This window comes from Plasmodium yoelii, assembly GCF_900002385.2.
Source record: "Plasmodium yoelii strain 17X genome assembly, chromosome: 8".
Classification (NCBI taxonomy): Eukaryota; Apicomplexa; class Aconoidasida; order Haemosporida; family Plasmodiidae; genus Plasmodium; species Plasmodium yoelii.
The window spans coordinates 1,299,219-1,325,301 of record NC_036180.2 but is presented as its reverse complement, the minus strand read 5'-3'; the positions used below and the strand labels follow the sequence as shown (position 1 = coordinate 1,325,301).

Here is a 26,083-nt window from a genome sequence, read left to right as displayed (position 1 = left end):
ATAAGAAAAAAACAAAATCCAACAAATATTTCAATAATTTATTTAAAATATATTAAATACAATTAATGTGATAATTAATAAAATTGATAATCCCATAAAGCTGGAAGAACTACAGAATACACCTTCATAATATGCATTAGGGGTTGGTTCTTTACATGTACATATAATTTTTTTGGAATTTTCCGTACTTTCCGCATTTTGACAACTAGCAGTTGGATCACATCCACCATTGTTGATATCACAAGTAGGATTATTATTTTCTACACATGTATTACCTTCACCTTTTTTGTAACCTAATAAACATCTCCATTCTTCAGTACCATTATCATCTCTAAAACATCCAGCATTTTTAGGAATATCTCTTGTATCAACACATACATGTTTAGGGTCTACACCTAATAAATCCATACCATCCATGTTAAGCATTTTTGCTAATATTTTCTTTGATTCACCTTCTCCTACTAAACCAGATTTATTTAAGTTGTTTAAAGCTATTGAGGCTATGTGTTTATTATTTTCTGCATGTTCTACAAATTCGTCAAGTTTTTCGTCAATTTGTATGTATTTTTCTAAATTTTTTGTTAATATTTCAAATTCAGCTTTTTCATTTTTATAATTATCAAGTCTATTTTGTAATTCTTCTGAATATTCTTCTGCTTGACCTATTACGGTTTCATATAATCCTTTAAGATCTTCAAGGATTGGAATATATTTCTTTTTTTCTTCTTTATTGGTATCGTTAGTTTCAGCTTCTATGGTAGCAATTTGTTCCTTTACTGCAGCTAATTGAGTGTTGTATAATTCAACCATTTTGTTAAAGAATTTAATTCCGTCAGTAGTTGTTTCTATATCTTCATTTATACCTTTAGTAGCATATTTTAAGTTTACTATTTGTTTGTCTTTTTTATCATTATCTAATAATTGATATGGATTTCTAATAACATATTTGTTGGTACTTAAATCTTTGAATAAATCTAATTCATGGCTTAATACTTCAAGGAAATCATTTCTTTTTTGTGATTTATTATTTAATCCATTTGTCATGTCTTCTTTAATTGTTGAAAATTCTCTTAACATGTGTTTCTTTAATGATTTATATGTACTACCCAACCTTTTTGTGTATACATACAAACTTTCATTTGTAAATTCGGAAAGAATATCTTTTTCTGGTGCATCTTCGGATTGACCACTTGCAATTTGATATATATCATCGTCTTCATTATCATCAACACTGCTTCCAGCTACCCGTGTATCGGTTCCTGATCCTGGTACTGCACCTGGTACTGCTCCTGGTACTGCACCTGGTACAGCTCCTGGTACTGCTCCTGGTACTGCTCCTTCTGGTGTTGCTGGTGCGTCAGCTGCTAGTGTCGTTGTAACTGCGACTGCTGGAGTTGAAACTGTTACTCCCTTTGGAAGCAATTCTTTATATTGTTCGAATGCATTGGTAACTTCAGGGGCATTATCAGGGTTTTTTTTTCCGGTATAGTCTTTATCTTTTATAAGTTCTTTAAATTCTTCAAATACGTGGTGTAAACCTCCTGATACATATGAAATTCTTTCCTTTCCTAAATTAATATTTTTTTTTAATCTTAATTCTAATCGACTGTATGCTCTGAATTTTTCGATTTTCAAATAATTGGATTCTCTGTCAAGTGATGCTTTAGATAATGTTTTTAAAGGAACAGCTTCAGAAGTAAAATATTTAGTACGAGCTTTGTAGTATTTTAATAACATATCAGTATTTTTTAATGCATTATCTACATATTGTTTTTCAGCTTCTCTTCTCTTGTTAAAGAAATTTACATAACCATTTAATATATAAAATACGCCATTAAGAGTTTGTTTTCTTTTTAATAATCGTGCTTTCAATATACTAAGATCTCTAATTTGTCGATTGGTTAGTTGAATTTGTTCATGTTTGTTATATAATCTTTCTAATTTTAATTTATATGTAGAATAACGATCATAATAATGTTCTGATAATTCCTTTAAGTGAGCGATTTCAAGATATAATTGATTAACTTTTTCAGGTGTCAATGCTTTTATTAATTCTTTTTTAGATTTTATAAAATTTATGAATTCAGTATTATTTCCATCAATTTGTTGTAAGTAAGATTTGTATAAATTGTCTAATTCAAAATCATCGGCAGGCATATCCTCTTCACTTTCTGCTCGTGATCTAATACCTGAGTCAGGGTTTCCTGATTGAGAATTTGCTGCTGGTGGTTGTGCAGGTGCTGGTGTAGATGTTGATGGTACTGCTGCCGCTGCTGCTGGGGGTGTTACATCTGAGGTTGTACTTGCGTTAGATGCTGCTGATCCTGATGCTGATGTTCCTGCTGGTGTGGCTGCGTTAGATGCTGTTGCTCCTTCTGTTCCTGATGCTCCTGCTTCTCCTGATGGTGTACCTTCGCCAGGTGCTGATGATGATGCTTCTGTTGAGGTTGTTACCTCTGGTGTCGTGGATGTTACTGGTGTTTCTGGTTGTTGCGAGACATCTGATGGTGCTGGTGCATCTGATTGTACATCAGGTGTTGCTTGTTGTTGTTGTTGTTCTGTTGCTGCTGGAGTTACTGGTGTTGGTGCTGCTACTGGTTCTGGTTCAATGACGCCAGCTTTTACCAATAAAGATTTAATAGATGGGTTTTCATCTTTTAATTTATATATATGATACATCATTTCTTTTTCATATAATTCAGTATAAATGTTTTGTAAACCATCAACTATACTTTCATAAAGTGAATACATAGTAGGCATATTATTTTGAATAGCTAATAATACATCTAATTCACTGCATCTTTTTAATGTTCTTATTTTATCTTCTTCAGATGTAAGAGCATATTTGCTTAAAGCATCTTTGTTTATGGTAGAGTTTTGTAGTAAAACGTATTTATGGCATGAATATGAGAATACTAAAAATTTTTGTAATTTTTCAAGATAATATAATTTTGTCATAACTGGTTTTGCAGGTGTTGTGGATGATGCAGCTTGTGATGGTTGTGTTTCTTGTGTGGTAGGGGGTATTGTTGTTTCTTCTGATGCTTCTGTTGATGGGGATGCTGCTTCTGCTGGTGCGGGTGCTTCTGGTAATGTGGCTGAGGAGGATTCTGCTGCTGCTGGGGTTGAAGATGAGGATGAGGATGAGGATGTTGAAGATTGTGTTGATCTATCTGTTGATGATTCAGCACTAGGGCCAGATGGTACTTCTTCAGATTCTCCAGTAATTGCAGGTCCTTGTTCCATTCTTTCCTTCTCTTTAGCAATCATACTTTCGATTTTTGGAATAAATTGGGCAAGTCTGTCAACTTCTTTTTTTACAGCTATTAAATAGTATGGTTCTGGTTTTCCTTCATTACCGTATGTTTTTGGAACATATAGTTTGTCTTTTAATTGAGCTTTGTTTAAAGATACTTCAGTTTTATTTAATTGCTCAATTTGTTTTGTTAATAAAGATTTTTGTATTTGCAATTCTACAAGTGTTGAAAGTGGTACATCTTTTGATGCAACTAATACATTTTGTTTTGCTTGAACAGCTTCTGCTAATCTATTAATATTATATTGTAATTCTTTTTTTTTATTTGAAAAATATTCAATTTCATTACTAATTATATCTTTTCTTAATGAATAATCTTGTAAATAATTAAGTTGTTTATTTAATTTATTAATTAATTCTTTAGTATTTCCATATTCACAAGTGTTTAATTCGGTTTTCTTGGTCATATATTCATCTCTTTTTGTTTTGAATTTTTCAAAAATTTCAGAAGTCAATTTATTTCTAAATTTTGATTCATAAAATTCTTTAGCTGCTTCTTTGAATGGAGTTTTTTGTTGATTAAATTCTGTAAGTTTATTATCATAATTCGTTTTTAATGTTTCTAATTTTTTTTCTTCTGCTTTTATTTTCTTTTTAATAGCTTTTATTAGATCTTTTCTGGCTTGTTCATTTGTGGCTAAATCTCCTGTTAATGGTGTATTATCGGGATGTGTCAAATCACCATATGTTGTTTCAGCGGCATTATTGGCAATTTTATTGTAAACATCATTTTCAGGTAATGGGTAACTAATACCATTTGGATAACGTATAGTTAATGGTATTATAGTTTCGGATGCTTTATTTTTTTTACAGGATGAAGTTGATAAATTGCAACTTTCTTTTTTTTTTTCTTTTTTGAAATATTCTAATTCGATTGGATCTACAAATATTCCTTCTAAGTTGAATTTTATAGTTTTTGCAATTTCTTTAATTTGAGCATAAAGTCCGGCTATTTTTTTCTGTTTTTCTTCTAATGTAAGAGTTGGAACGGGTTGCACTTGAGCTGTTTGTGGATTAGTTGATGCTTCACCATTTTGTCCTACACTAGGTGTTACTGTAACAGATGCTACAGTGTTAGCTTGTTCTACACCTGTTCCTGCACTAGCTTGTCCTGATGAACTTGTTCCCGATGCACTTGATCCACCACTACCTGGTTCTGTACTAGATTGTCCTCCTGTAACTATTTGTGTTTCGGCAGTGACGACGGGGGCAGCATTGAGAACTTCAATTTGTTGCCATAATGGTTTGATGGCATCATTTTTCTTTAATGTAGAAACTCGTTTTTCTAAGACTTCGACAACCTTTTGTATTTCAGCTAATTGTTTTTTGTAAAATATAACATTGTACATAGCTTGGTATATTGGTTTTTTTTTATTATATTTATCGCTATCACAACTAGCGTCATTGCAATCTTCGTTACCTTCAGGTTGTATTTTTTTTGTTTCTTCAGCAATAAGAGCGTTTAAAGCTGCAACAGTTTCTTTATTTCTTTCTATGTAAATTTCTAACTTTTCAATATCGTCTTGAATATTTTCTATTGGTTTTCTATAACCTAAAATTACTTTTTTAAGCATTTCTGTTTCTTCTTCACTAATTTTAAGATGTTCAGGAATTTCACAATAATTATTTGCACACATATCATTTAATTTATCTCTAAGTACATCATAATAAAAATTTATTGCGTGCATTAATCCATTAAATTCTTCTTTACTTTCAATTAAATATTTTACTCCATATCTATTTGGGGTTAATGCTTTTATTAAATTGACTAATTCTGTTTGTTCTGTAAATCCTAATCCTTCAAATTTTGTAACAAAATCTTGTACTTGTTGTGCAAAGTTATGATTTGTAAATGGATCAATAGTTTCAGTTGGTTGTGTTGCATTTATAATTACTTGACTTTTTTGAAATAGTTCTAACCCATCCACTGACAATGATTCTAATTTTTCTAACTTTTGAATGAGATCATTATAAACTTCAATTGTTTCAGATTTGCATTTTATAGCAAAAAAAACGAAAGAAAATAAAAGTCCAATCACCTTCATTTTCAACTAAACTTAACTAATATACAGAGTGGAATATTTTATTATGCTAAAGTTAATACACACAAATGTACATTACTTTTGCATTTTATAATAGTACTAATTTGTGTAAAAATAAATATTAAAGTTTTGTTATATCATTTATAATGTTTCCAAATATATATACATATACTAATTACATATAATATATATTTTTTTTCCTTTGTTTTATTTTTATTTTTATTTTTATTTTTACTTTTTTAATTTACGTTCTGTTAAACAAAATACGTACATATAATAACACTTTATAACTTACTATAAAAATAAAAATGCAAAATTTTATATATCGTACAAAGAAAATAATTACTATTATTATGTTATTGTTTTTTTATAATTGATCATCATTTCAAAATAAAAATGTGTTAAAAAATATATATATAAAATAAAATAAACAAATGTGTATAAAAAATTAATAAAGTGTAATATACATTTTTAATGTTCCCGGTTTTCCCAAAAAAAAAAAAAAAAATGATCATAAAAATTATTATTTAAGGAGAAAAAACGCTTAGAAAATAAATATTTAACGGTACACAAATAAATAACATTGATATCTGGATAATTATTATTAAAAAAAATAAGTTGCACACACAAAGATTCGCACAAATCTATTAATATATGTATTAATTAATTTTAACATGCATATAAAAAAATATATTATCTAGACATTTGCATATTCTTAGTGCACTTATCTTATTTTACAACTTATATTTAGCTAAAGAAAAAATTATTATTTTCCAAAAAAAAAAATATTATGCAAATATATAATTTTCCTAAATCATGGTGCACTTTTCGAAAATAATTGTCTAATTTTATTAAACAGTTAAACAAAAAATATTTCCAAAACTATTTTTTTATTTGTTAAAATATACAATACATTATATATTTTATGCGCGTATATAATTATATAGCATAATATAAAATAATTAAAAACTTGTGAACAAAAAAAAAATTAAAAAAATTAAAAAAAAAATAATAGTAATATTCATACACAAATTACTCTTTTTCGCTATAAACAAATTGCACTATTTTTTAAACAAAAAAATAATATCAAGAAATGTATTAAACGAGTGGAGAAAAAAAAGGTAATTTCATTAGCATGCCAACTTAATATATCGACGTTAAGTAAAATGCGTGTATGCTATTTTATAGATTCTTACATGCAGTAATATATACACACTAATAAAATAATTAAATAATAAACTGTTTATGCAATATATTTTTTTTTTATCATATAAAATTAAATAACTATCTTTTGTGTCTATGAAATATTTTAACTATATTTTACATAATTATTTTTGAAACTATTACTACGTATTATTTCGAAAAAAAAAAAATCCCTTTTTAATTAATTTGCACTTCAACATCACTTAATAATGAATATTCTGTTTTAGTTTCCCTTTAGGAATAACAACTATTTTTTTTCACTATAAAATTTATGTTCAATATAACAAATATTAATAACATTTTTTTAATGTTATCCAAACGTTGGAAAATTATATATAGTAAGTAAAAAAAAAAAAAAAAAAAAAGATTAAAATAAAAATTATAAATGATAATAATAACATATTTAAATACAGTCATTAATTTCTATATATGTAAGTGTATTAAAAGTATAAATAAAAACAATATAATTTTATGTGAAATCGATTTTCAGTTTTCACACAACATTAATAGATATATATCCATATGTTTTACATAATTCACTCCCTCATGTGTGGGTGTGTAAAAGGCTGCCTTTTGATATATGATACCCAAAGTTTTATTTATTATTATAAATAGAACAAAGAAAATGATAATAATAATAATGATAATAATAATGATAATAGTCATATTTGAAGGTTTCGAAAAATAAAGGATACACGTTTTCTTCGTATATTTTGTCTAGATAATACAATTTATTTATTTTATTATTATAATTACATTTTTAAAGGTTGTCTAAACATTTATTTGGTCGATAATATCTTCTTTTTTTTCTTTTTTTTTCTTTTTTTTTCTTTTTTTTTTCTTTTTTTTTCACATTTTCATATGAAATATATATTTACTTCTTATCTATGGTTTCTATTCTTTCCTCATAAAGGCTCATGAGTTTATTTAAAAATATATACTATCATTTTTTTTATAATAATAACTAGTGTAAAAATTCTATATCTTTTATAGAGTTATTTTTTATGAGTGTAGTTGAAATATTTCCACAAATATGTGCATGGTATTTTGAACTAAGTTGTAATGTCATAGGACCTTTTCAATTAACATTAAATAATACAAGTATTTTTCCCATTTATTCAAAGTGTTTTAAAATATTGTAAAATTTTATTAACATCATTTTTTAGGCTGTATATAAAACTAATTTAATTTTTTTACAATAGTTAAAGCAGTATTCAATATCTATAACATATTTTTAGCATCTTCTTTTATTTTATCTTCTTTTTTTTTATTTCGCAATATCATGGAATTCACTGTCTCACCCACAATTATTTTGCCAATGCTTCATTCAGCTCGATTTAGTCAATAAATAAATATATATATATACATATTTTGTTTATATACATATTTTGTTTATATACATATTTTATTTACATACATATTTTATTTATATATATCTTTTTTTCTTAATTTCGCAAAGCTTCAGCTCAATTGTCTCCCCATCCATTTATTCATTCATTTATCTATTCATTTATTTATTATTTTACTATTTTATTCATTTTCTCTTTTGCGCAAACATTCCAGTACACATTGTCTAACATTGTTATGTAAAAAATAAGCGCCCAAAATATAATAATTCGAATATAATTTTACGATTTGTTAGGGAATAAATAAATTTACTTCCCTCAAAAGAGAAACAAATATATATGTCATAATTTTTTTTTTTTTTTTTCTCTCTCTCTTTTTCTATAACTTTTGTATGGACATTTTGGAAAACATAAAAAATCGTTTTTGTTAAAAATGCTGGAAAATATTTAAAAATAAAAATAAAAATGAGTTATGAAAGTGATAATAAAAAAAGTGAAAAAAATGGAGAAGATAATATAAATTTATGCAATAGTTCTCAAAATGACCAATCTTATGATAAAGATGAAAACATAAAAGATAATGAAAAATATTTGAATGAAGATTTGTTTGATGAAATTATACCTAAAAATGAATATATAAAAATTCGAACAAATGTAATAAATGAAAAAATGTTGTTAGAAGGAATTCAAAATAAAAAGGATGAGATCAAAAAAAATAATATCATTGACATATTTAATTGTACAAAAATATTGTTCCTGGAAAATAAAAATATAATAATAATACAAAACATTAACCTTTTTAAAAGTATGAACATAAAATTGTAATCTTCTATGTAATTTCTTATGTAATTTCTTATGTAATTTCTTATGTAATCTTCTATGTAATTTCTTATGTAATCTTCTATGTAATTTCTTATGTAATCTTCTATGCAATTTTTTATGTATTATTTATTAAAAATATTCAAATTTTCAAAAGTATACCAACTTATTGTCTATAAATTTACCATGTTCTGTACATGATATGCTACTCACCAATTTTATACTATATATATTACACACACACACTATTGCCTATAAATTTTACTCTCCTATACAAATAGATCTTGAAGAATTACACCTGGATAGTAACTTAATAGAAGAACTTGAAAATTTGGAAGAGTTGGAAAATTTAAAAATGCTAAGTTGCTCAAATAATAACATTAAAGAAATAAAAAATTTAGACAAATTAATAAACTTATCAGAATTAAATTTACATAATAATAAAATTAAAAAAATCGAAAATTTGAATAATAATAAAAAATTAAAAATATTAATACTAAGTAAAAATTATATAGAAAATATAGACGATATAATGCATTTAAAATATTTAAAAAATTTGAAAATTCTAAATTTAACTGATAATCCTATAAGTAATATAAAAAATATAGAAGAACATATTTTTTTTAGTTTTAAAAATATTAAATATTTTAACAATAAAACATTATCTACCCAAGATAAAATAAATAAATTATCCCCTCCTTGTGATCAAATCTGTATATTCGATTCAAACAATATAACTAATGATACTGAACAATATAACAAAAATATTTCAGAAGCTTACTTATGTGGAATAGTTTCTCTTCCTACTACATTGTTTGATCAAAAAGAAGAGCCTTCCGTTTTTCGAAAAATAAAAAACTATTTACAAATTAAGGATAATTTTTTAAGAGATATTCAAAATATCAATCTTAAAATTATGTATGTCAAAAATATCTGTGTGTATATATAAACAAGTATATTTTATTTCAACACTACTATATGTATCCACTCTATATAATAAAAAATAATATACCTATAAATATACACTATGCTTTCTCATATATTTATATATTCCCACATTGTACAGAAATAAAATACTGCACTTAAATGAAGAGCGAAAGAAATCGTCGAACTCTTTTGAAAAAAACATTGAAAATTTTATATCAGAAAATATTAATAGACATGCTCAAAAATATACAGAATTAAGAAAAAGGTCGAAAAAAGTTATATCCACTATTCTAAGTTATCTTAACATTCCTAAAGGTTTCACTTATATGCAATGTTAAACATATTTAAGAAAAATAGCGAAAACTTATAAGAAACTATTTTAATAGTAAATAGCCATGAAATCCAATACTTAATAAAATTTGTATGTATACATTTTTTTTTTTCAATTTTCATTTATAGGTATTAATAATATTGAACTAATGAAATGTCCAGATTTTTATAAAAATAAAGTTCAATTAAATGAAAATACAACATTAAGTGATGAGTTAGTAATAAAACTTCAAAATATTTCAAAAACATTTCATTGCAATGTTATGAACAATTCTATATTGGAAATGTCTACTAGCGCTAACAAAAGGGAATACGAAGAAAATTATGAACAAAACAATAATTCAAAAAAAGGAAATTATATATTTATAGATCATGAAAAATATAATATTATCAAAAGTTATTTAGAAAAAAATATCGAAGAAAATTATTTATTAAAAGACAAATTAATTAGTGAAGAATTAATGAATGTTGTTTCTCTTAATAATTTCATTGAAAATTTTAAATTAGACATTTCAAAAATTATAAAAGATATAAATGATAGCATTTCTGATCATTTTAAAAACTTAGAAGAATTAGATGATATTTTTAATTCAAAAATTATTAATTTCTTTTCAGAAGTTAAAAATAATGAGCATCCTTTTATTGTTTTGAGGTAATTTATGTGTGCAATTATTTATTTTTTTTATAAAATTCTGAATTAAAATGAGACAGAGAATTTTCATTTGATCGATTTATTCGTTGTGTTGTTTCATAAGAAAATATTAAAAAAAAAAAAAAAAAATACATATAAATAATGTACCATTTATGTACGAGAGGAATACTTAGTCTATGTATTGTAATAATTACACAAATATAAATAAATGCGAATAAAATATTTGCTTACAACACATATTAGTTGTTGTTCATATAAAATATAAGAAAATTGTATAAGTATTGTAAAATAACATTTTCTACAAAATATAAAAGATATGACCCTTTATTATTATTTGATAATTTCTTAGTGACGATGAAATAAACGAATATTATTCTTATAAAGGGAAACGATCAAATATCTTGAACAACCTCGAGGATTATATTTCGAGTAACTACAATAAATTAGGTAACTTTTTGATAGAGGAAAAAAAAAAATATATTTTTTTAAAGTCCAGAGAAAGAATATTAGAAATAGGTGAAATTATTGACAATTTTAATAACTTGTTTTATTCCTACTTATGCATATTACACCCTGAATAAAAGGGACTAGGTATATATGCGAACTTTTTTTTTTTTTTTTTATATTTTGGCTATCTACTCAAAATATATAATATATGTACTATATGAATATTTGGATAAATGATGTAACACATGTAAAAATCCCATAATGCTACACCTTGAAATATTCGAAATATTTTTGTCAGTTTATATTTTTATTATTCCACAAATATTATATTATATTTATTTCATTTTATTATTTTTTTTTTAATTTGAAAAAAATTTATTATTTTTATTTTTTTTTTTATTTTTCTTTCCCACCAACTAGCTATATCCCTTCAAAGGGAACTCTTAAAAAAAAAAAAATAATTTTTAGTTAAAAAAATAATTAAGAAAAGTGTGTTTCGCTTATATAATACATAAAATGACGGAAAAAGGATAAATTTCTAAAAAAATATATCTCCAAAAAAAAAAGAACTATAACAAAATGGTAATATAGCTATTAAATAAATATGCAAATCACATATATGGAAAGGGTACAAAAAATGTGGAATAAATGTTATACTTACATATATGTAAAATATAAACATATAATATTTTAGACTTTATCAAAACGAGAAATACACTCCTGACACCTTCCATATGATATGAACGTTATAAGCTATTCAAAAATTTATTTAGTTTTGATTTTTACCATAATAAACAACTTTATTTATACGAAACATATCGATAAATATTTAATTAGTAATAAAATAGCTCTTTCTCATTATGATGCTAATAAAAAATTGTATGAATATAAAAACTTAAGAAATAATTTTTTTATATCAAATAATGGATTAGCCCTAAATCACAAAAATGGAAGGAAACTTAAGAGAAATAAAGTTGTACATGCAGAAAAAATTAAAAATCTTAGTTCATTAGTAGGTGGATATGTAAAAATAAATCGAGGCCAATTTAAATTATGTAAAGGTGTTATATTAGACGTCAGAAAAACAGATAAAGAGGAATATGAACTATTAGTTGTAATTAATAGAGATCAGTCTAATCAATACCCCAAAAGCATATTAAATAAATTCGGAAAAAGTTATTGGTTTAATATTAAAGATGTAGAAATTCAAAAGCTCAAAGATTTGTTTTTTCATAATTATAATAATTTTTATGAAAAGAAGGGAAGAAATGATGATAATGAAATATTTGAAAATAACCAAAACGTTGAAACTTTAAAGGAAAGTAAAGATGAAGTTGACCAATTGGACTGGGTCCCTCAAAAATCAATTGTAGAAAACGAAAATGACGAAACAAATCAAATAAATGACATTAAATTTTTCTTAAACAACGAGTTGAGTGAAAATACGAACACCCCCATCGATTTAACCGATTTAAGCAATTTAAACGATTTAACCGATTTAACCGATTTAATATCGCCCCATGATGAAAACAAAAAAGAGGTTGTAAATTCTGAACAAGAAACTTCACCAGACCCATCTAACCAATATAACAAAGATGTTGATAAAATAGTATTTGAAACAGGAAATGTGGATGTGAACAAAAAAACGGAGGAAACAGGTGATGAAAAGGGTGAGGCAAAACAGCTGACAAAGTTAAAGGAACATTACAGCGAAGACGAAATGAGCAATCCGAAAAATATCCAAAATCAGCAAAACTTATTTTGTCATAAAGTCGTAAAAGAAATTGAAAAAAATTATTTTTATGAAGATTTGCTAAATTTATATAAAACTAAAAGACATCTTTCAAACATTGTTGTATGTTTTTATATTTTAAAACAATTACTTAAAATTTATAATTTTGAAATGAATAATATAACCTCAAGAAATAATTTTATAAAAAATGTTATTCACAATAATACATTTGAATTAATCTTATTAGATATAAATAAATTTTTGGAAAAAAAACAAATATATAGAGTAGTTGATAAAACATGGCTTTTATGGATTTTAGTAAAATTAAATATTCACAAAGAAAATAAATATAAAGAAATATTTGGAAATATATTAAATTTTATTATAAGTTATATAAATTTTAATATTTTAAATAAATTAAATACAAAAAGTATATGTGCTATTTTTTGGAGTTTAGCTAAATCTGGATATATTGGGGATGGAAAAATTTATGAAAAAATTATATATTTTTTGAGAAAATATATAGACATATTAACATGTCAAGATATTTCTAATATTTATTATTCATTGTCTCTTATAAATTATAAAGATGATTGTAATTTTTTTGAACTTTTAGAAAATGAAATTAATAAAAATATTAACAAATTTACTGTCCAAAGTCTTATAAATATATTATGGTCTATGACAAAACAAAAAAGAAATAACACAACTTTTGCATTAATTAAAGATAAATTATTATTTTATTCAAATAATTTAAATTTAAGAAATATAAGTATATTTTTATGGTGTCTACAAAAAAATAATTATTATAAAATTGATATAAATTTTCAAGGAAAAAATTTTCAAAATTTAAATATAAAACAAGCTATGCAATTATTATTTTTTTTTAATTATAATAAAGAAAAATATATTGAATATTTAAAATATGTTCTAAAATTCTTATTTCAAAATATTAATAATTTAACAAATCACGAATTATCTTTTTTTACATATTCTTTATCAAAATTACAACTATTAGACAATACTTTTTTAAAAATTAAAAAAAATATTTTACAAAAAAATTATAAAACATTCAATGTAATAGATATAAACATGATACTTTTATCACTTAATAATAGTAATATATTTGACAAACAATTACTAAAATATTTATTTAATGCATTAAAATATATTCTGAACACACATATCAAGACTAATATTTCTTTGGCAAATATTTCCTTGGCAAATAATAATGGGATATATATTCAAAGGGATGATAATAAAATATTTTTTGAAAACTTAAATTATATAATTAAAAATTTATCTGAAATGAAAATTTTTGATAAAGAAATTATTTTGAAATATGCATATTTATATTCTTCTAATTTATGTAATAATATTAGTGTAGACATTTTTGCTGATTACCTTTTTTACACAACCGCTATAATCCCTTTATCTAAAAAAAATGACAATTGCACCGAAATTGGCAATAGCTCCGAGATTATTAACTGCACTAACTTTTCTACAACAACAAAACGGTTAGACAACCTTTATACAAAATTGTTGATTAAAACTGAACCGATCAAATTAAAGATGGTAAATTTTCAAAAAATATATTCTTATTTTTTAAATCATATAATTATATTTTTAAAAAAAAAACTAAAACTGTTTGAAGCTAACTCATTCCTTTCACATTTAGATCAAAATTATAAAAATTGTAAAAATGAAACATCAGTGAAATCACAAAATAATGTAGTTGATACATTTACCTTTAATTATCAAACAGAAAATAATATGGATGTTCAAAAATTAAATGAATTAATATTAGACAATATTCCAGCTAGCGAAAATAATCCTTCCCCTTTAAAGAATAATATTTCATATTCAGAATATTCTATGTTTGTGAATAAAAGAAGAAACACAAACCGTAGTAGTGGAACCAAGTATGACACAAAATATGGAATCAAATGTGACAAATTTTGTTCTAGTTTTGGAAAAGAGCAATCTTCTGATATCTCAAGCAATGTCAATGAAAACAAAATGTCATTACATACTTCTCTAAATTCAATAATACATTTATTTTATTCATTTAGCCATTTAAACTTGTTTGATAAAACATGTATCGATTTTTATTTTGACAATTTATATAATGTGATTAACGAAAAGAAAAATGAAATAACTGCCTACCAGTGGTTACTTATCAGAGATACTATAAAAATAGTTAATATAAAAAACAAAACAGAATGGAATATTCTTTTAGATAATGTAAATACGTACACAAATTATGGAAAAGACTCAAAGGATCAAATCGAGACAATACATATTGATATTTAAAACAGCCCTCCAAAAATGAGAAAGCTGTAAAATGACGACACTACAAATGAAGGCGTCACAAATGAAGGAGCTGGAAAATGACGACACACTGAACTGCTTACATAGACTTGTTCAATGCATAGAAAACCCAAAATAAACAAGCCAACATAAACGAAACAAAACAAGACATTTCAATATCATTTAAAAAAAATAAAATATGATCAAAATATTCATTTTTTTGCATATAATTTGTTAATATATTTTTATTCATATATATATACATTTTTAATATATATTTTATATTAACTAAAAAAAAAGTAAAAAAAACTACAATTGTAGAAAATAATAAACTAAAATAATTAAAATTTAGTGTCCCTTTTAAACTATAAAATAAATACCATATATTACTATACCAATGATAATTATATATATTTTCCAAACCAATATTTAATATAATATTATCTATATTTCTAAGACAATGTATATGAAGTATACATGGTGATGTATGTGTTTCTGTATCAATTATTGAATATTTGAATGTCTTTTCTATTTGACATATTTTCCTATTTGTATTTCCCATATATGTATTATCTAAAATTGTATCTTGGTTTAAGCATTTGAATTTTTTTCAAAGTTTTTTCATTCCTTCTATTTTCACTATCGCCATTTTTTTCTGCATTTTTATTCCATATATTTTTAAAAAAATTTACAATAAAATATGAGGTGGATTTATCTTTCCTAGAGTATGCGTGTGCAGATACAGCTAATTTTTCTTTTTCATTTTTTTCTACATTTTTTTCCACATTTTTTTCCACATTTTCCTCATCATAGTATATCCTTAAAAGTGGCTTAAATGGAAAGAACTTCACACAATCATCATAGTTTAAAAGCATTATACTGTTTTGTTTTCGAAATAAGTGAAATATTATGTTATGGTTATCAAGTATTATTTTGCTATAACAGTTTTTATCGCCACCATTTTGACCACTACCATTTTTATTGCTACCATTTCCATCGCTACCGTCTTTATCGCCACCTGTGCCCTTTTTAGGAAAATTAGCCAAATATTCACAATCCAAATATAAATTGGTTAAAAATATTTGATCATTTTCAATAAAGGAAGGTATATATTTAAAAATTTTTTTAGCCAAAAATACATTACTTATCCACCCCCCATAATTTAATAAATTTAAATTTTTATAAAAATAAATAAATTCACTATATTTATCTTTAATATGATTAGAATCCCATTTTGTTTTATAATTACATTTAAATATACTATCATGAAAAATTAAATGTATATTTTCTATAAATCGTAATAAAAATATATTAGAAGAATATGTACTTTTACTTGTACATACAAATAAGTTATCATAATTTAATATCTTTCTATTATAACATTTGATGGCTGAATAAATATTGTATCAAATCCATCCACAAACAATATTATATCTTTATCATTACATTTTTTAAGATATTCTTTTACATATATTAGTTTACTTATAAACCCTTCCCCATTTATTACCCATTCCTAATACTACTAAATTTATATTTAATTTCTTACAACTTTCTTGTAACGTTTTGAAATATCCTTGTTCATGTGTAGCAAATGTTAATACATGTAATTTTATATTTTTTATTCTGCTTTGGATTTCGGTCAGATTTATTTGGGCTTGTTTGCACTTAGCCATTACGAGATGGGCTGGTGTAGAAATGTGATGGTATTTAAAATAGATTTTCAGCTTTCCCAATTTTCTCAATTTTTCCAACTTTTCAGCTTAAAAATGTTGAGAGTGTCGAGAGTGTCGAGAGTGTCGAGAGTGTTGGCTTTATTTTGGACACAATATATTTAAGCAATATTTTTATATACAACTGTTAACAAATAATTTATTTTTCAAAATGATCAGACAAGTTAGTTACATCCTTTATTCTTGCCAGTTTTCAACAAAATATAAAACAAAGTAAAATAACAATTGACAAAATAATAACTAATTAGATATAATTATAAATTAGTTTGGTAATTCATTATTCTTATTTATATCATAAAATTGAGAAATAAATATTAGAAAACCTTTAATTCAAAATTTACCAAGAGTTGTATATACACCTAAAATTCGTTTATTTTTTTTAATTGCGTTTTATATAAAATACGAAAAAAAGACAAAAAATCGAAACGGAAAAAAAAAACAAATTATATATAGAATGCAAACTAAACATATACAATCACATATTTTTGTGTTACATATATCTAACAACATTCATATATATATATATCCTTAAATTTCGATGTGCGGACTTTCAGATCTTCCTAATAACATTTCTTCTTGTTTACTTATCTATAAAAAAGTGTATATAAAAATAAATACATGACACAAACTAGTTAGCACTCTACTTTTGTTAGTTAGTTTTGTTATTTTTTTGTTATTTTTTTTTTGCTTTTTTTTTGTTTTTTTTTTTTTTTTTCTTACGTCTTTGTATTGATTATGAAAAAAGTTCCTTAGCATGATCATGGATTGCATTACAGTTATTACTGTTATACATGATGCCACAATAATTGCAACATTTTTCACAGTATTATTACTATAAAATAAATATATAAAAAAAATCAACAATTTTTTATATGCACATTTGTATAATACAAAATTTTGTAAAATTACTATATATCTTTACCTTTTGGTCGTTCGCAAACCCTTAAGTTTTCTTATAATTAAATCTTTATGAGATTTCCAACTGGAACCAAATAAAAAGCTACGATAAAGCCCAAAATAAAAAATATAAAATATAAAATAAAATAAAATAGAATAATGTTTATATGCAAACATATTTAACCATTCCAATCATAATCTTTTGTTTTTTATCTTTAATTCATACTTTGAGTCAAAAATCTTTTTGAATCCTGGGCCAATGTTCGATATATTGATATCTATCAAAACGAAGTATATATTCACATATATTTACGAAAGAGGAATAAACACATTAATAATTGTCTTGTTTTTATTATAATACACAATCAGAGTTATATATACATGTGTAAATTGTTATAATATATATATATATATTTTTTTTTTTTTTTTTTCATTACTTGAATTCAAATATTGACGTTTTGCCTTTTTGATAAATTTATTCAATAATTCTTTTTTCTCATTAAACGCATTTTTATAATTATAATTCATGATACTACCTACATTTCCTTTATTAGTGATATATGCATATGAGCCCCCCCAATAATATATAAAGGGGATTAACATAAAAACTAATTTTATAATTTTCATTTTAATCATAAAAAAATTAATCAAATAATTTTAGTATACATATTTTAATATAATAATAATTTTTTTTTTTTAATTTTAATTAATATATAAATAATAATTTTTAAAATGTTAAAAGCTTTCAATTGTATTGATAATTAAGTAAAAAATATACATTAAATCCAATGTATAATTATATTATATGATCATATTTATTTATTTATTACACATATTAATTTAGAACATAAAAAAATAAACCGACAAAAAAAAGTATCCAGAAACGGTAAAAGTATTCCTTTGCAACATTGGGAAAGAAATTGTTAAAAAAAAAATATATATATAATATTGTTCCTAAATTCAAATAACATATTTTAAGAAAAAATAACTAGTAGTATGGATTTCATTTCTCCATCCCCATAATATTATGTAATTATTTTTTTTATAAACAAATTTAATTACTAAAATAATTTAATAAAAGCAAAATTTGTGATAATCCCATATCATAAAAAATATGTTTAAATATATAAAATTCAAAAATGACCAAAATATTAAGTGAACAAAAATGTGCTATATTATATATTTTTTTTTTTTTTATTTTTATTTTTTTTTTTATTTTTTTTTAATTTCGTTGCTTTATATCAATATATATTACTAGTTAGTTGGGTATGCATAAAATATAACTAATAGTTTTTCTTTACATATTTTGTAACTTTACGCATAAATTATGTTTATAATTAAAAACGTATGGGTATATTTATATAACTATAAATCATCTTCAATATTATATACATAGTTACACAAGTGTGTGTATACATTCTGGTTATAGTAAAATGAAAAAAATAATAAATTATATTACAAATAAATATATAAGAACAAAATACAGATTAGGGGTTATTGATAGAAGATATAAATTATTTTCATGTGGTGCTCCCTTGGTTTTATTAATGTCTTTTACTATAAGCATTGGGACATTTTTAATAGATTTGCAATATAAAATTAAAAATAGTAGAGAACAGAATATAAATATAAGGGAAAATAAATTATTGGAAGAAAAAAATAAATTATTAAAAATATTAACAGATTATGATTGTAATGATTATGAAAATATTCCGATTAAAAGAGAATAAATAATAATTAAAATTAAAGGCTTATATATAATTCACTAAACATTTTGAGAAAATATGTAACAAAGGCCTAAATTATTACTACTATTGTTATTGTTGTTATTATTATTATTATTTTTATTTTATTTTTTTTTACCCTCTTACACACATTATTCTTATAACCTTATTTGATACAACTAAGTATATTAAAATTTTTTTTTTTTTCCCATTTTTTAGCTAAGACATTAAACATATTTTTATTTTATGTATTTATTTGAAAAGTTTATTATAATGAAGCGAAAAAAAAAAATAATTCTTATTGTGGCTATTATTTTTAACACACTTACTCATTTTTAATAATTTTATCAAATTATGTTTCCTTTTTATTCATCATAATTTTATTATTTTAGGTTATATTTGTTGAAAAATACGCATTTTGAAAGTAGGAAAGGAATATATATAACTTTCCTTTTAATTAAAAAGCATATATATTTGTGTTTTATATTTTCATTTTTTTGTGTGCATTTATATAAAGCACTACAGCAAACGTATTATAACACGTTATTGTTGCGGAATTAAATATCACCACAACTGTTTGTTTATATACTTTTTTTTTTTTTTTTTTTAATTTATTATTTACTTTGATTTTGGAATTATGAATTTCAAATATTTGGATATCCATGTTCAAGTAAAATGCATTTCCTTCTGTTCGTCTAACTTTGTTGCAAAATCGACAGAAGAAATCAACTATGAAAATGCAGAAATAGTGGAAAATAAAAAAGATGAACATGATATAAATAAGTTGATTGGAAATATATTTATTGGGAAAATAGTAAAGGTTGAAGGAAATTCTACGGATATAATAAAAGGGAAAAATATAATAGGCATATTTACAATTAACACCAAAATTAATAAGGATATAATTATAGTACCATATCATACCATTGTAGAATATCCATCTAACGATTTAAATAATGATCATTTATTATGTGGTATATTACGATCATTATACGAATCACATTTATGTTTAAATTCTATAAATATCAGAAATAAATTAGAATATATAGCTATATTTTCTAATTCCATTTTTGAAGTATTACCACTTTTAAAACTTTTATTAAAAAAAAAAATATTTATATTAATATTTTTACCAAATGCACATATAAATCAACATGAAATTCAAAAAAAATTCGAAGAATTTCATATCACAAATGAATCTATTAAAGAATATGTTTCAATATTTGATATAGACATAAATATTACGGACCATGTTCATACCATTACAAACAAGTGTGGAATAAAAAATATTATCGTTTATCCAAATATAAATACAAATGTTAATATTTTAAAAAAAATTATTTTTACAATAAGCGCTTTAAATTCGAATTTAATATTTACATATCAATTTGATTATTTAAATCCTTATGAATGTAAGCTACTATATGATAAGAGTATAACTATGCATTTTTTTAATATTAATTATTATATCCTTTATGACTATTTCAAAACCGCAGATTCGTTTAATTTTGCAATATTATCTCTTTTAAATAAAGATATTGATTTTCCATCTGTATGTATAACCAAAAAATGGTTTTCAGACTTAGAGGAAATATACCCTCATACTCCTTGTAGCGAAACTTATACTATTTACGTTAATAAAAATATGGATGATCAGAAGAGAGACCCATAAAAAATGGGGAGATATATTTAAAAAATCATAAATTAAACAAATATTAGAATGCAGCGTCATTCCCTATCTTTTATTTTCCTATATGTATCTCTGCATACAGAAATTGCATTATATTTTTTTATATTTATTTAACGCTTCCTCTTTTTACTTATTTCTCCCTCACACATATGCAATATGCATATATGAGATATTTAAATTATGTATATTATTATTTTTTTATATTTTTATATTTTAAAAAAGAAACTATACATACAATTTTTTTAAGTAATAAATGACTATAAAAATGAGAAAACTCGTGATAAAAAAAAAAATAAATGTGCCATCTTATATTATTATAAGCAGGCACAAATATATTAATATTAATTTTAATATTAATTTTAATTTTTATTTTAATTTTTATCTATTCATTTTCAAGTTCTTACATTCTTAAGAAACTATATCACCTTTACAACAACATTGTCTAAAAATGCGCCAATAATTTGTTTTTGCAATTAAAAGGGGGTAGAATGGAAGCACATAAAAATAAACCAAATCATAGTATTATTATCAGCTTATAGAATTTCTTTTTGTTTGGAAAATTGACTCTTAAAAATATAATGCACATTTTCTTCTTCTAGTACATGACCTTATTCCTTTTTAATTCTATATCATTATAATTGTAAAAATATACCACAAATTATCCCCTTTTTTCGTTATATAAATAAAATATAAAAAAGACAAATATTACACACATTTTATATAATATCCTTAAGTCATATTTTTTAATTTCATATATTAAATGAAACGCAAATATGTATGAATAGTGCATAAAAAAATAGGGTAAATAATAGTAAGTACCAAAAAAAAAAAAAAAAAGTAGCCAAATTGGAATATGCTGAATTTTTATTAGAGATATATTCTAATAATTTTAATATTTCATTGATATAATTGCACACATTGTTTTTTTTTTATTTACATAATATACGAAATTATATTTAAATATATGAACGGTCATTTTTATTATTCACAATATAGGTAAAATTTCTAAAATATTTTATTAACATTCCCATTTTTGGCTAGATTTTATGACTTAGCAATATTTTTTTAATGCTATTAAGTGCTAGGTACTATAATTTTAAGGAAGCTTGCTAAATTAAATAACATTTTTTATATAGATTGATCAAAAGTCTATATTTTGAATAAAAATGTGACGTATAAAAAAATATATATATGCATAAATATATTTTTTTTTATAAACAAATATAAAAATAAAACAATAAACATGCTCTCGTTTTAAGAAATACAATTTATTAATTAATAGAACATTTTTTTTATTCTTATTCTTTTAAAAAATATTTTTATTGTATCCCATATAATTTGTTTGTCTTTAAATAATTTCTTAGCATTAAGATAAATGTAAAAAAAGGAATATACAATTAATGTATATTTTTATTTATTTATTTTAAAAATAAAAAAATATTATTTATGAAATTCATCATAAAATATTGTAAATCAAAAAAGTGCATATGTTGTTTTATATATTACATGCATATAAATACCTTCCTTTTTTAATTTCATACATTTGTATATATCTGTATATTTATTTTTCCTATTTGTAGTAACACATTTAAATTATTTTTATATTCTTCATAATTTGACACAATGGGACAAAATATATCAAAATCTGAAGAAATTGAAAAGCAAAATATTTATGCTAATTATCCTGGGCTTGAGCAACAATTAGACATGGTTTTTGCATGTCATGATATTTCCAAGGATGGGAAATTACCATATGCAACTGTCGAAATGATCTTACGACATTTTTTGATGCAATGTGGTTTTATGGAATATGTTTGCAGATTTGTTAATGAAGAAGGTAAGTTTTTTTTTTTATAAAATTAAAAATATTTCATTATATCAACTTGGTATATATAAAAACTTATTTGCTTTATTTTCCACACCTTCATAAACAAAATTTACATAATGTTTTATTAAATCAGGTAAACTAGATTTGAAACATGTTGAGAGTTATTTAAAATGTAAGAAGCTATCATACAAACTACAATGTTGTGGAAGTTGCATGCTTACACTTGATGAAATGAAAAATTTAGTCTTAGTGTTTTTAAAAAAAATATCCGATACATATATAGAAGATCAATCTAAGTGGATGGAAAAAATGAAATCATCACAAGAAGAACAAGGTAAAGCCTTAGAAGAAGCAATGTATGAATATGAAAAAAATATTTTGTTTAACCATTCTATAAAAGAACAGCAACTCCTTCAAAATAATAAAAAATTAGATGAATGGAATGAGTGCATAGAAAATGCATATGAAGTACAACAAGAGGTATTACGACAATTTGAAGCGAAAAAAAGAGAAAAGGCAAATCAAGTAGCAAATAAAAATAATGAACTTTTAATAGCTCAAAATTATATTGAAAAAATAAAAGAAGCAGCAACTAATAAAAAACAAGACAGTTCAAAATGTTTTGTTTACCCAGCTTCATCAGCACCATGTGGTGCTTGCACATCTGCAGGAGCTGTTACACCACATCGAAGATATAAAGAGCCTAGGCAAAAAAAAGAATATTCATTATGTATATAATGTGATGTCTTTCATATGATACTCTATAATATGCATATATTTTAAGAGCACTGAATATAAATATAATATATTCACAAAATCGGACATATTTCTACTAATGAAATTACAAAAGAATCAATTTATACACATATGTATAATATTTGTTATTATATATTTTATTCACCATATGATTCATGGTTTATTAACCCTTTTATTTTTGTTACACTTTTTGTATATATTGCGTTTTTTTTTTAAATATATCTTTTCTATGGATACCACACAAAAGAGCACCTTGTTTGTGCATATAAATTGAATGAATATATTTGTTTATATTATTTATTCACACCAAATATTTTATCTAACGATACTTATACAATTGTTTTTGTGACTGTTTTCCTTTATTAAGACATAAACCTATGTAGATATAATCCATTTCTGAACAATATCATCAAAAAAAATGAAATAAATATTAAGTTACTATAATATTTTTTCCTTTATAATTTTATCAAATTTGTTATATTAAATTGTATGTATAAAAAGTTATTAATTTAAAATAATATTCGAGCTATATTTTCATTCTGTTATTATTTATGAAAAAAAAGACTGTAGTGGTATTTAGGTATATTTACAATTTTATATGTTATATAAAATGTATAGTTTATTCTTAATATAAAATATAGTAAATTAAATATTTCTATTTAAAATGATATATTAATCGTTTTTTTTTTTTTTTTTAAATTTACACATTTTCATAATATCATATAGCTTTTATATTTATTGATTGCATTTTTTTTTATTTTGCTTTTTCTCTTAATTATAATAATGTCGATTTCAATTTAGGAAATAATAATTTTTATAAAAAAAAATTATATAAAAAAAAAATTATAAAAAAAAAATTATATAAAAATTGCTATTTTGGGAATATTTATTTAACTGTCTTTTTATTTTGAAGGAACAAATAAATTATGTATGGATTTGTTTTTTTTTCCCCATTTTCGCATATTTTTTGTCTCCTTAAGTTTTAGGCTGAAATATTTATAATGTTATTTGTACTTTTATATTTAAAAAACATGATAACTATTAATTGTTGAAAATAATATAAAAAAAAATGAGCAAAAATGAACTAGTGAAAGTCCCGTCTAAGGTTAGAGAAGAAGAATTAAATGATTTACATGATTGGATAAATAGTTTTACTTTGTCAAGAAAAATTAAAAATATTAATAGAGATTTTTCAGATGGAGTATTAATGGCAGAACTAGTTAATATCTGCTTACCCAAATTTGTAGAAATACATAATTATAGTAAAGCCAATTCTATAAATCAAAAAACATATAATTGGAATACTTTAAATGAAAAAGTGTTTAAAAGATTGTCTTTTAAAATTGATAAAAAAAATGTAGAAGAAATAGTAAATTGCAAATACATGGGTGTGGAAAAAGTCCTTATCACATTTAAAGATCAATTACAAAAATACAAAAGTGAAATAAAAGATCAAAATAATAATTTGTTAAATAAGGAATTGAATAAATTGATAAGTCATGAAACGGAAATCCCAGACGAAGAAAATCAGAATCTCAACGAAAGCGTAACAAAAAAAAGAAAATTTGTCCATTTTTTCAATTGTCCATTTTTTCAATTTTTTCAATTTTTTCAATTTTTTCAATTTTGCCCATTTCCGCCTTAGCAGAACCCCGACCCTTTAAATAACAACGAAATTGTCGAGATATTGAGGGAAAAGATATTTAACCTAGAAAAGCTCTTAAAAATTAAGGTAATGTAAAAAGGTGGCTAAAACATGTGGAAACAAAAATAGTGCACAATTTAAATGAGTAATAATATGCTAATGCATTTGAAAATATATTTATTTTTGTCATATGCCTCAATATGGACAATACTATTAATAAAGACGGAGTATTGTTTGTGTTTTGTTTGTATGGAAAAAATATATGCCATTAAATTTGAAATGTGTAATGCGCATGTACTTGTAAACTCACATATACATGAAACGCATAAATTATACAAAAATATTTTAAAATTTCATAAAACGGATATTAAAAATTTTAAAATTCGCAGGAAAATAAAATTGATATATTAAATAAGAAAATTGAGGCATTAAATAAAATTTAAAAATCGCCATTAAAAAACGGAATTTTAAAAAAAAAGGAATAAATTTTTGCAATAATCTATTGAATATCTTTATATTTCGTACTTTTCTATATTTATCCCTTTTTATTTATTTATTGTTTACATACATTCGATGCAAACAAGTTAAAAAAATTTTGAAAAATTTCATCTCGGATATATATCTCTTGAAATTTTATACATGTACATACATACATACATATATACATACAATAGGTTGCAGCATGCATT

At 23.1% G+C, this 26,083-nt stretch overlaps 8 protein-coding genes and 1 pseudogene across 8 annotated transcripts, besides 1 other annotated feature; 6 read left to right on the top strand and 3 right to left on the bottom strand.

The window, feature by feature from the left end:
• Positions 1-42: 42 nt before the first annotated feature.
• PY17X_0834400 (merozoite surface protein 1) lies at positions 43-5,361 on the bottom strand (the record flags this gene model as incomplete). The annotated part of the gene is made up of 1 exon (XM_721164.1): positions 43-5,361. The coding sequence occupies one exon, from the start codon at positions 5,359-5,361 to the stop codon at positions 43-45; it is 5,319 nt and encodes a 1,772-aa protein (XP_726257.1).
• A 3,011-nt stretch (positions 5,362-8,372) lies between these two features.
• Positions 8,373-11,216, top strand: PY17X_0834300 (leucine-rich repeat protein; the record flags this gene model as incomplete). The annotated part of the gene is made up of 5 exons (XM_022955804.1): positions 8,373-8,712; positions 9,008-9,644; positions 9,793-9,968; positions 10,113-10,635; positions 10,985-11,216. 5 exons carry the CDS (start codon positions 8,373-8,375, stop codon positions 11,214-11,216), a joined length of 1,908 nt encoding a protein of 635 aa, XP_022812033.1.
• Positions 11,217-11,821: 605 nt separating this feature from the next.
• Positions 11,822-15,127, top strand: PY17X_0834200 (heptatricopeptide repeat-containing protein, putative; the record flags this gene model as incomplete). The annotated part of the gene is made up of 1 exon (XM_719457.2): positions 11,822-15,127. One exon carries the CDS (start codon positions 11,822-11,824, stop codon positions 15,125-15,127), a length of 3,306 nt encoding a protein of 1,101 aa, XP_724550.2.
• Positions 15,128-15,224: 97 nt separating this feature from the next.
• Positions 15,225-16,797, bottom strand: PY17X_0834100 (annotated as a pseudogene).
• Positions 15,225-16,797: a sequence feature (procollagen lysine 5-dioxygenase, pseudogene).
• A 585-nt stretch (positions 16,798-17,382) lies between these two features.
• On the bottom strand, positions 17,383-18,387 carry PY17X_0834000 (conserved Plasmodium protein, unknown function; the record flags this gene model as incomplete). Its single annotated transcript, XM_719455.1, has 5 exons — positions 17,383-17,442; positions 17,575-17,686; positions 17,777-17,854; positions 17,978-18,029; positions 18,189-18,387. The coding sequence occupies 5 exons, from the start codon at positions 18,385-18,387 to the stop codon at positions 17,383-17,385; spliced, it is 501 nt and encodes a 166-aa protein (XP_724548.1).
• Positions 18,388-19,184: 797 nt separating this feature from the next.
• PY17X_0833900 (conserved Plasmodium protein, unknown function) lies at positions 19,185-19,481 on the top strand (the record flags this gene model as incomplete). Its single annotated transcript, XM_022955802.1, has 1 exon — positions 19,185-19,481. One exon carries the CDS (start codon positions 19,185-19,187, stop codon positions 19,479-19,481), a length of 297 nt encoding a protein of 98 aa, XP_022812031.1.
• A 631-nt stretch (positions 19,482-20,112) lies between these two features.
• Positions 20,113-21,147, top strand: PY17X_0833800 (conserved Plasmodium protein, unknown function; the record flags this gene model as incomplete). Its single annotated transcript, XM_720635.2, has 1 exon — positions 20,113-21,147. One exon carries the CDS (start codon positions 20,113-20,115, stop codon positions 21,145-21,147), a length of 1,035 nt encoding a protein of 344 aa, XP_725728.2.
• A 1,641-nt stretch (positions 21,148-22,788) lies between these two features.
• Positions 22,789-23,731, top strand: PY17X_0833700 (G2 protein, putative; the record flags this gene model as incomplete). The annotated part of the gene is made up of 2 exons (XM_022955801.1): positions 22,789-23,002; positions 23,127-23,731. The coding sequence occupies 2 exons, from the start codon at positions 22,789-22,791 to the stop codon at positions 23,729-23,731; spliced, it is 819 nt and encodes a 272-aa protein (XP_022812030.1).
• Positions 23,732-24,818: 1,087 nt separating this feature from the next.
• On the top strand, positions 24,819-25,837 carry PY17X_0833600 (conserved protein, unknown function; the record flags this gene model as incomplete). The annotated part of the gene is made up of 3 exons (XM_022955800.1): positions 24,819-25,295; positions 25,395-25,481; positions 25,784-25,837. 3 exons carry the CDS (start codon positions 24,819-24,821, stop codon positions 25,835-25,837), a joined length of 618 nt encoding a protein of 205 aa, XP_022812029.1.
• Positions 25,838-26,083: the final 246 nt, after the last annotated feature.